Source organism: Notothenia coriiceps, unplaced genomic scaffold, assembly GCF_000735185.1.
Source record: "Notothenia coriiceps isolate Sejong01 unplaced genomic scaffold, NC01 NC01_scaffold00037246, whole genome shotgun sequence".
In the NCBI taxonomy this organism is placed as follows: Eukaryota; Metazoa; Chordata; class Actinopteri; order Perciformes; family Nototheniidae; genus Notothenia; species Notothenia coriiceps.
This window is the reverse complement of record NW_011369947.1, coordinates 18881452-18892486: the sequence shown is the minus strand read 5'-3', so window position 1 is coordinate 18892486 and position 11035 is coordinate 18881452. Positions and strand designations below refer to the sequence as shown.

At 39.9% G+C, this 11035-nt stretch overlaps 1 protein-coding gene across 1 annotated transcript in view; it reads left to right on the top strand.

The window, feature by feature from the left end:
• Window positions 1-9392: 9392 nt before the first annotated feature.
• The window catches only part of pdha1a (pyruvate dehydrogenase E1 subunit alpha 1a), a 19061-nt gene continuing 17418 nt past the window's right edge, over window positions 9393-11035 (top strand). Inside the window, exons 1-3 of the mRNA XM_010795082.1 lie at window positions 9393-9510; window positions 10243-10311; window positions 10389-10562. Coding sequence (XP_010793384.1) covers window positions 9463-9510; window positions 10243-10311; window positions 10389-10562 — 291 coding nt within the window. The 5' untranslated portion in view covers window positions 9393-9462. The remainder of the gene's footprint in view (window positions 9511-10242; window positions 10312-10388; window positions 10563-11035) is intronic.

Sequence of the window (11035 nt, the reverse complement as noted above, 5' to 3'; positions counted from 1 at the left end):
GATTTCTTTGATCGGATTGTCGTAGACCTCAGAATTGTTACTGACCGCCAGTCAAATAACAGCAGATATTTTCACCCAAAAAGGGGCGGGGCCATGACACAGAGGGAAAGTTCTGGGATGGGTTGCACTCATCTATCAAAGTGAGCCAAAAGTATTGAATATGTTGTTTACGAAATGCTTAATGCCAACAAATTGAAGCAGAGTATTTAGTTAGATAAGAACATGCTGGACATTTTGTAACAATCCATTTTGACTTTTAGACTTTACAATGGTGGAATTATTGGAAACGTATGGATTATGAAAGTCGGAAACAAAAAGTCATACCTTTTGAAAAATAGACCCTTCCTTTACGTAAAGGCTCTGGTTTCACACAGAGGGTGAAAAGAGGTGTTGCAGCACAGGCAATATGAGAAATATAAAGACCTTTTTGAAAATGGAAACATGTAGAGACACTAAATACAAATACAAACCTGAAAACGAGCAGAATGTGTCCTCTTTAACATGAAAGAAGGATGCTTGAATCACCTTTTCCTCCTGATTGTGAAGGATTAAGTGGAGCACATGTCTCTCTGTGTTTTGGGCATTGGTATCTGGGCGTTACATCGCCCCCCCCCCCCGCCTCACCGCCCGAGCCAAGTGGTGCCACATGGCCAGCTATGCATCACTTTCTGAGTGTTTGGCTGAAGCCTCGTCCTCTCTCCACGGCCTCAGCCTGCGTCCACAGCCCGTAAAGAGAACATCCATCAGGACATGTGTAATTTGCCATGCAGTCACGCTTCTGCGCTAAATCCATTTGTTAACCAGTTGTTAAATGTGTATGTGTGTGACTGTAGTACGACCCATCATGTTTTCAGGGATTTCCTTTCATTTTCTTTGAACTTTGCTTCACTTTTAACTCTCAATGCAAATGTATTCTATTGCCTTCCATGAATCCGCAGCTGTTTTGAAAGGATCGTAATTGACTTGTTGGCTAATTCAATTTGGTTATCAAAAGTAGTGAAGACTTTGTTCAAACAAAGACAAACTTCTCTTTTAATCCTGTTAAATAGAAGACACAATGATAACTAAACTGGTGTTCACTGTCTGATACTCTGTGTACTCAAACTCCAAACTATTTGTTGCTCGGTGACAGTGACGTGACCCAGAACATTTGATGAAATTAAATGCTTGGAGAATTTTTTCGGCGCTGTCCTGCGATTGTTCAACACGTCGCTTGTTTCTCTCGCCCGAGTGTCATCTTTGTTGTCCGTCCTGCTGTAATGACATTCTACAATTACCGGGCTCTTCAGGTCTGTTTGCTCTGTTATCCAACTGTTTCCTCTCAGCCTTGCATCACACTCACAGCTTTGCTCTGAATGCTACCGAATGGGTTTCCTAGATCCCCCTCCACACAATGCTGTTTAATTCTGGTTACACAACACTAGATGTCATTCCAATGTTCTGAGATTAGTTTGATGTGACTGCCTTTGCACCTAGGTGGACATCCCTATTCGCCTTTTAGTGCCTTTCCACACATCAGCTCGCATGCTTTCACATCACATCACATTACATCACATATCCCCATAGATCCATGGATCAAAATCTTGTGTCATGCAAGTCGGAGATGCTGCCTCAGATAAGCAGATTTAAAGTGTGTGTTATTTGAGCAGAAAACTGGAGAGGGGTTAGCACTGTGGTGTGATCCGGGCTCTCAGGGGGAGGCTCCCGCTTGTCAGAATGTGCTGTTGCAGGATCTTCCTGATGAAGTCATTAAGAAGTCATTAAGAAACCATTAAGAATCATTAAGTCGGCGAGGTGGCACTCCAATGCGCGCACAGCGAAGCGCCAGGCATCAGGAAAACTTGTTAATCACGCAGTTTATTTGTTTCCCCAGTGTGAGACTGTAAATACTATGACAGTGTGTTGAAGTGTGCATCCTAATGAAAGTCTGTATTAGCTCCTTTGCCAGTGTGTGAACGCCCGTCTCCAGAGGGGCCACTCTCATCATCACACAATGGCTGCCTCCTCGCCAGCTAACCCTCTAAAGCAATAAACAACAGAACGGCTTTCTGATGCCGTTAGCTCATTTCGCCCTCACTCAGCCAGGTGGCTCGATTTATAAAATGGCAGCGAATATCAGGGAGCAGTGAGCTTTGTTTTGTGTCCTTTCAGTTTCCATTTGTGATCTTTTGCCACGTGTGTATGGGTCTCGCCAAGTGTCTGCACTTGTCATGCATATAGTTGAGGCCGTGGTGTTTTTCCAGCTGATTGTGTGCACTAGAAGCCCCATACTGTGACAGGTCGAGAGGAGGAGGGCGCCGCTTGAAAAACCACTGAAGAGCTCTTATCTTACTCATTAGGCCTGAGCGAGATGTGGCCTTCCCCCATGATTATCTCCATACAGTAAATCTCTCATTAGGAGGTCCCTCTAAACCAAGCCCTCAGAGACGTGACGCTATCTCCTGGATGAGGAGGGAGGGGCCGAGGCTCCAGTGCCGTCTGATGCTGATATCAAGCAGACTTAGCCTCCACGGGTTGACTACTGACAAAAAAGCATATTCGTAGCATGAAGTGAACATAAACGCTAACTTTTTGAATTGTTTATGATTTATTTAGTTAACAAATAACACAACAATGTGCACTGCAAACAATGTACACTGCAAATACACATTTTGAAAAATCATATGCAAAAGATACTGTTAATGACAAGCATGGTGTGGCAAAGAAGAGAAGCCTTAACCCCAACCTTTTATTAGATGTTTCTGTGCTTATCTCTTATTCCTGCACTTCAGGTGTTGACAGCCTCTGTTATGGAGGTAATTAAGTTATTGTGTTAGCTATCACACTGTGTGATAAAGCACTTAGCAATTAGATGGGTTGCCTCTCCTCAGGTTGCTAAAAACAATACAGATGTGTAGCTGAAGTTTTCATTTGTCAGCTTGGTGTCCTACAAAGAACGTACCCGTCCAAAGTCAACTAGTACATCTGTAACTTAACCATCCTATTGTCTTTGTTTCCCCCCCCTTACTTTGGTGTTCACGGTCAAATTTGACCGGTCCTGTTTTAACTGCTATTACAATAACGCAAAAATACATTCATCATCACCAAATTTCATTTAACAACTTTTCAAACTGTAAATATTGTATCAGACTACTGGTATACATAANTGCTGTCCTGATGTCAATGGGGAGCTCATTCCACCATTTGAGCCAGGATAGTATTTAAAAATGCACACAATTGTGAGGCCACTGCTTTCTCAAGGATTTTTGAGAGGAAGGGAATGTTTGATATTGGCCTGTAGTTGGCCATAACCTCAGGATCAAGGTTTGTTTTTACAATAGGTTTAATTACAGCTACTTTAAATGACTGTGGAACATAGCCTGACAGTAAAGATATATTCATCATATTTAATACAGGTGTATTAATTAGGGGTGCAATTCCCTTGAACAGCTTAGATGGAACAGGGTCTAAGATACAGGTAGATCTAGAGGATGAAATAATTGAATTGAGTTGGTTTTGTTCTATAGGAGAGAAGCACTCTAAGTTTATGTCCGGTGTTAAGGGTGATTCAGTGCTGGCTAAGGGTGGTGGTTTATTTTGTCCCTGAGAGTTATAATTGTATCGTTAAAGAAGTTCATAAAGTCATTACTACTGATGGATGTAGGAATAGAAGACTCAATGGAGATGTGACTCTCGGTCAGCCTGGCTACTGTACTAAAAAGAAACCTGGCATTGTTTTTATTTTCTTCTATTAGTGAGGAATAATAAGCTGCTCTGGCAGTGGGTAGTGCCTTCTTATATTTTTTAAGGTTATCAAGCCAGAGTAACCAAAATTCTTCGAGCTCGGAGGACCGCCATTTCCTTTGAAGTTTCCTTGTCCTCTGCTTTATTATGCGTGTTTCATTGTTATGCCATGGAGCTAGTCTTCTTAGTTTAATTTTCTTAATAAAAAAAAAAAGGGGCAATAGAGTCCAGTGTTATTTTTAGCGCCCCTGTAACACTATCAATCATATGATCTATTTGGGGGGGCGTAAGGCTAGTAAAGGAGTCCTCCCTGTGAGATGTTAATGAGCTAAGCACTGATGGAATTGTTTCCATAAATGTTGCTACAGCAGAATCTGATAGATTTCTTTTGTAGGCATTCTTATGCAGTGGCTTATAGTCTAATAACAGAACACCAAAAGTTAATAAGTAGTGATCAGATGGGGGTGTGGTTGAAACAGTGGGTTGGTTCATGTACATTCTGTATAAAACCAATTTATCTAATAATGAGGTAAAAACAATATTGAGGCTATTATTGTCAACGTCAACGTGAATATTAAAGTCACCCACAATAATGACTTTATCGGTTTTAAGGACTAAAATTGATAACAATTCTGAAAATTCAGATATGAATTCAGAATAAGGACACTGTGACAATTAATATTGGCTGAAATGTTTTCCAAGTTGGGTGCAAAAGAGTTATAGTTTTGTTTTGATTTAGTATTTATGAGAAGACTTGAGTCGTAGATGGCTGCGACTCCACCTCCTCGACCAGTGACTCCAGCAACATGAGTATTTATATGGGTGGAGTTGCTTCATTTAGTGTCACATATTTTTCATGTCGAAACCAGGTTTCAGTGAGGCAACATAAGTCAATCTGATTGTCTGTTATTAAGTCATTAACTAATGCAGCCTTAGATGACAAAGCTCTGATGTTTAACAGTCCACAATTAATTGTCTTGTTTTGTTGCATTAATGTACTTTTGGTGTTCACTTTTATGAGGTTTTTGTGTAGAATTCCTCTTCTTTGTATTTGCCTCGTTGGCCACTGGGTAGAGCTGGCGAGCAGGATTGGGAGTGTCTGTGGCGGAAAAATAGAGATAATGCGTATCAGGGTCAGTGACCGTTGTTGTGACTAGCGCTGGTGTGGCTGTAGGGGGCAGCGGACCATGGCAGGGGGCGCCAATACCCAGGTCAGCAGTCTGTCCTGAAAATGAGTTTGATGTGAATAGTCAGGCACGTGGATGAGACAGCACTGTGTCTTGAATATTAGCGGACAACATCTGAGAACCTGCTCTGTTTGGATGTACGCCGTCGTTGTTAAAAAGAGACCGGCGATTCCAGAAAAGGTTCAAATTGTCAATAAACCCCACTTTCTGAGCTATGCAGGTGGACTGCAGACCGGTGTGAAGACTAAGGAGTCACAACCCAATGGGTTTACTAATAGTGGTTTGTATGAATTTCGTCTAAACATGTTCCTTCTTTACTTCTCTTAACCATTCCTCCTTTGGGTGTAATGCGAGTGCTGCATGGGATAATCGCAACAATAGTGAAAATGTAAATAGGTTTTTTGCACACGTCAAAATATCCTAGGAATCTATCAACACTTTTTTCGATATTATGAGACGTTTTATTTTCCTAACTCTAATAGCAGTATAATCCCAGTACACAATTATAAGGTTTTCAGGGTATTTTCATCCCAAATACTTTCTTAATCTTATATTGGACTGACAGCAACCTCTGTTTTAGTCCCTTTGTCCAAGCTAAGTTATCCAAGATGTCCTTCTCCAATGCTGAGTCGTAATTACTTCTCCTGAGGGATCCTAAAGATGTCCCAGGCCAGATAGCATCCCTGGTTCTCCTACCAGTTTGATATGTTCACAATGCCTCAAGGTGCATTTCCACCTTAACAGAATCCTTTAAAAAGGAATAGTCGCTGTTTTCCAATGTTCCTAACCCAGGGGGTATAGAAATGTTGGACACTTTTATGTGAAGTTTACATTTTTTCAGTCACTGTCCAGATCATGCGCGCAGGTGAGTGTTAAGTGTATTAGAGCTAGAGTTGGGGGGGTTAGGCAGCATCATTTTGACTATTTTCTTAAAATGCTACTGTTTATTACAATTATAGTTTTCTGTATTACATGCATGTGGTAAACATAACATGGTATTTGTAAATAAACCAAGGTTCTAACGTTCTCATGTTTGGTATACTACATATTTTGGTTAAGCTTAAGGTGTTTTGTGGCCGGTTATTGGAAACTCTTTGTTTAGGCCGCAGTATCAGGAATAAAACCACCAGACTCAGGACAGTTTCATTCCACAGGCCATAAGACTGCTAAACGCCTGAGCTCTGTTAAGTGCCTCCATATCCCAAAGCATTCATCTGGTTGCATCTTAGAATGTATTACATTTTTTATCGTAATAGTTATCACTAGATCAAACAGTATTTAATTATATTTCACTGTACAATATTTAACCTTACATTATGTTTCTTTCACCTTCACTATTTTATTCAAATGTCTCGTACTCTTTCATTTGCACAATTTTCATTTTTATTATTATTATTGTTATTTTATTGTCTTATGTCATATCATATGTTGCACTGTTGGAGGAGCTCAGGACCTAAGATTTTCATTGTTACACTGTAGCTACCACTGAATATTGAATCTTTGTTTGAGAAAAATAAAGTGTTTTTAGTAATTTTCCCCTATTGCTCACTGCTTCCTGCATAAGCATTGAACATTGGTATTGGACTTAAATTATAAGGCGAGGAACATTAAGGATATTGACTCTCTTGATTCAGGCACAACCACTTCTCCAACGTCCAGACTCTTGGATAATTATTATACCACTGAAAAGTTGCCATAACTTGTCAAGCTGTTTAGAATTCCTGGGCTCCTGTCCTTCGCTGTCCCCTTCATTGTCTGCTGCTGGCTATGCGTGGATGTAGGGGGGGTGGGATACTCTCCTGACAGCTGAGACTGCTGCGACAGCACAAAGAAACAGTAGACTGGAACTCTGCTATAATATCTGCATCCTCATCATCTCCTGCACAGTATAAGTCAAATCAATGCTGTAACAGCTCCTTCCTCTTGTTTGCCCTGCTGCAGGAGCTTGTCAGTAAGGAGAAGTGCCTCGGTACTCCTCAGGCGACCTGTAAAGGTAAACCTGTTCCCTGCACGCTGGTCACTGTTGGAACTATTGCCCAGAGCTGCTGGAGAAAACAATATTTTGCAGTCGACACTAGGCTGCAGGAAGCAAATGTTCCCACCAGTTAATCAACTTTTCATAACACCGATATTACAGATGACACCAGACATTTACAATAAAAGTTATTTGGCGCTTACTTTAATCTTAAATGGCTAGGTTGTAACCCACACTACCTGTTATTGTTCTGTCCTCTGCTTTGCTAGATATCATACGTTTGAGGATTGACCTTATAATGTTATCAAGTTCATATACCATCCCTTTTTAGGGTTAAAATCTGAAACTTGCTGCTGTGTTGGACAAAGCTGTGGTTGTTACAAAGGCTTTTCTTGAGCAGAAATTCCCATAAATGGTAAAAAAAAAAAGACACCTTATATGGTAATAATATGGAATCAGCATATTATATAATTCTGGGATTATACTGCCTGATAAACTGATGTTTTTAATATAGATTTGTTTTTACCACAATGTCACCAAAAGCACCAAATAGGTAACACAGCAAGTTGCAATGCTTTCATCAGTGTGCCATAAAATCAATCCCTATTGGGTTACCTTAATCGGCAAAAGAAAGACACTTATTGGACATTCATGCAAATGTGAATCTTCAATATTGTTACTATTAGGGTAGGTGTGCTTTGTCATGTTTTAATAATAACTTGATTAGGGTTAGGGAACACTTATAGATGAAAAGTGATCACAAACTTCCTCCCTCTGTGCTCTATAATAACAATTTCCAACTGTCTCTTTTGCTCCTGATGGACAGGACTCACAGTTCATAAAATGGCTGTAATTTTGTCTGCATGTTCTGTTTTCAGGAAATATCTGAAAGCCTGTTATTTGTCCTTGATGGCTTTATTGCTGCCTCCCCTCATCTTCCTGAGGACCCTACCTCTGGTTTGGCAGCGGTGGTCGGTCTCACATTGTGAGGTCACATGGGGAGAGATGTTGGCAGCTCCTATCATCAGAGCTTGCCAACCTATTCACAGCCATCGGAACCTGGTGCCAAACGGAGAAATGAAGCATGTTATCTGTAACTAATACAGTCCTTACCTCTGCTGTGGGATTATCTGACATCTTTGACTGGGCTCTCTGAAGTCCGCTATATGAAATGCTGCTAATATATCCGAAAGATCCACAAGCTGAAGTCAGAGCAGCTGTGTGATATTTTATTAAACAGATTATGGTGGCATTGCAATACACTTCTTGGTAGGACCCAAGACATGTTGAACTAACTACAGTCTCAGCTGGAGAAACCACTGGATATCCATGCAGTTTGTCAAGCCAAAAGTGAATAAGTAATTATTTTGATATTGTGACCCACACAATTACATTATTTTGATATTGTGACCTACACAGGCACATTATATTGGTTGATGTTTAAACTGTAGATTAAGTGAGACGCTAATCAAATTTATTCTTATTACTCTTTGATTTAAAGCTAAATTCTCCGAAGGCGCACTCTTGAATTAATTCCTCTTTTTCACGGCTGATTTAAAGCTTTTTCTTTTGCCGCAAGTCACCGATTTCTTAGAGTCAGCCACGCCAAATTGATATAATAATATCTCCATAGACAGAAAACAAACAGCAAACAGTGGTGTTTTCCAGGCATGCAGTTGACAAAACGGCAGACCAGTGGGTGTCCATTTTTTCACAAACACATCCAAGTGTAACCCTCCTGTTGTCTTTGGGTCAAATCTGACCGATTTACTACTTTCATCAATCATAACTTTTTGTTTTACATTCAATTGCATTAAGGCTTTATGATATCCTTCACATTAGACATTTGAAATATAAAATTGCTGATCCCCACTTTCATTGAATTGTGGATGATTTAGTCAACTTTGTAACACCCATGGTGTTTGTTCCCGGTCAAAAATGACCGGCATAAAGAAATTGAATTAGTAACCATCCGGATCAGATAAAACACACACACACACACACACACACACACACACACACACACACACACACACACACTCTCTAGATGTTTCCCCCCCCCTTATGTGCCCATTCCCACATGGATCACACCTGGCACACGCAATACATGTTCAGTGTCTGTTCTTTGTATATTTATTGCAGTTTTTCCAGTAGTCTGATACAATAATTACAGTTTGAAAGGGTGTTAAATGAAATTTGGTGATGATTAATGGTTTTTGTGTTAATGTAATAGCAGTTAAAACAGGACCGGTCAAATTTGACCGTGAACACCAAAGTAAGGGCATTCATTGTTTTAAAAACACATTGGTGGTAAGATAACATAAGTAAGATAGTACTTTATTGATCCCAATTTGGGAAATGTTTGTCTTGCAGCAGCATAAAAAGATGTTACCTTATCCGAACTGCAAATATAATTTTCCTCTAAAAAAAAACTGTACACTACTAGACCCATGTTTGACAGTGGTGGCAGCAGAGTGTGTTTCTGCCGGTATTGAGACCAGAGAAGAAGAAGATCGAGCGGAGCCGGAAGGACTGTCTGACAGAAGGACGTAGCTGTGCTGTGTTTAGCTCAGAAAGATGCTGACCAATATCTCTAATGTGCTGAGGGCCTGCGCTCAGAGGAATGTAAGTACAGTAATGTTGTAGTATGAATGTTCTTAGTCAAGCTCGTCATGACAGTCGCCCTCTAAAACCTCAAAATGTGACTCAAAACCAGACTGTCATCCCTGTGCTGACCTTGTGAGGCCGAGCGATAGCTTGTTTGGCTAACACAGCTACAGCCTGCACAGAAAACTCTTCACTACAGCTCAGTGATTTTATCAGTGTTCCTTATCATTTAAGATATCCTACGTTGTTTTTTCTAATTATAGAGACAGGTTTTTTTTACAATGAGTCTAAAAATTGACACCAAGTAACGGTATTAATAAGTTTCTTACAACTAAGCAGTCCAATCAAGTGGAAGAAAAACAAAGCTTACCTTAGGTTTCATTGAATTGTATAGCTCTGGTATTATATTTACATTGCCTTTCCTTTCTTTTGCTGCTAAACATAATGAGAAAATGTTTCTAAAGAATGTTAATTGTTATCATTTTGGAAAGATCCCTTCCTAAAACAATTTATCTTGTCCCTTACTTATTATTATTACAATATTTTTAAATGTTCTGTTATAGATAACCAGTAAGACAGAAAAACTGCCTGCTTATTTTTTGTATAAAAACATGCTTTTATTCTTTAAGTATGGAAACAGTAACGCGTAACATGCAGTAGCTCAAGCATGGTATTGCTATATTGTTAAAGATGTTTAATCCTCAGTAGATTTGTATTCCTAAAGAAAGGTCTTCTTATGTCCCACGGCAGGGATCTGTAGCGCTCGTGTCAGCACGAACATATGCTGACTTCACAACCGAGGCTTCCTTTGAAATAAAGGTAAACACAACTTTTTTGTCAATTCATAAATCCACATGGCAGTTTGTGCATTATTATTGATGTTTTCTTTCCTTTAGAAATGTGACATCCACAAGTTTGAGGAGGCCCCGGCCACTGAGGTGGTGATGACCCGCGATGAGGGTCTGAAGTACTACCGCGTGATGCAGACCATCAGGCGTATGGAGCTGAAAGCAGATCAGCTGTACAAGCAGAAGATCATCAGAGGATTCTGCCACTTGTACGATGGCCAGGTTGAGTGCACTTTATATATATTTTTATAAAGTATACATAAAAAAATACATATAGAGTTTCCCTTTGATGCTGCTGGTGTGAGAAAGAACGTTAAATGGCATTGATATTAAATATTATTATAAACCTAATGCACATATTTTTAAACTGTAAAACAAGTTTTTAAAACCTATTTAAAGTTCACCTATTATGCAAAATCCACTTTTCCATGTCTTTTATACATCAACACGTGTCCCCTCTCTCTGTGTAAAGAGATGCTGAAAGTCTCAGTAACAAAGACCCCCTCTCTTTTTGTCCTGATCCATTTATATAAAAAATCTGTCTGAAAATGAGCTGATCAGATTTTGGCCACTTTATGATGTCATAACGTTTTTTTGGCTTGTTGTAACCATTAGCCAATCACCAACCAAGGTAACCCCCCCCCCCCCCCACACCCTTATCACCTGAATCTCCTCCTAGAGCACCTTTGTGTTCT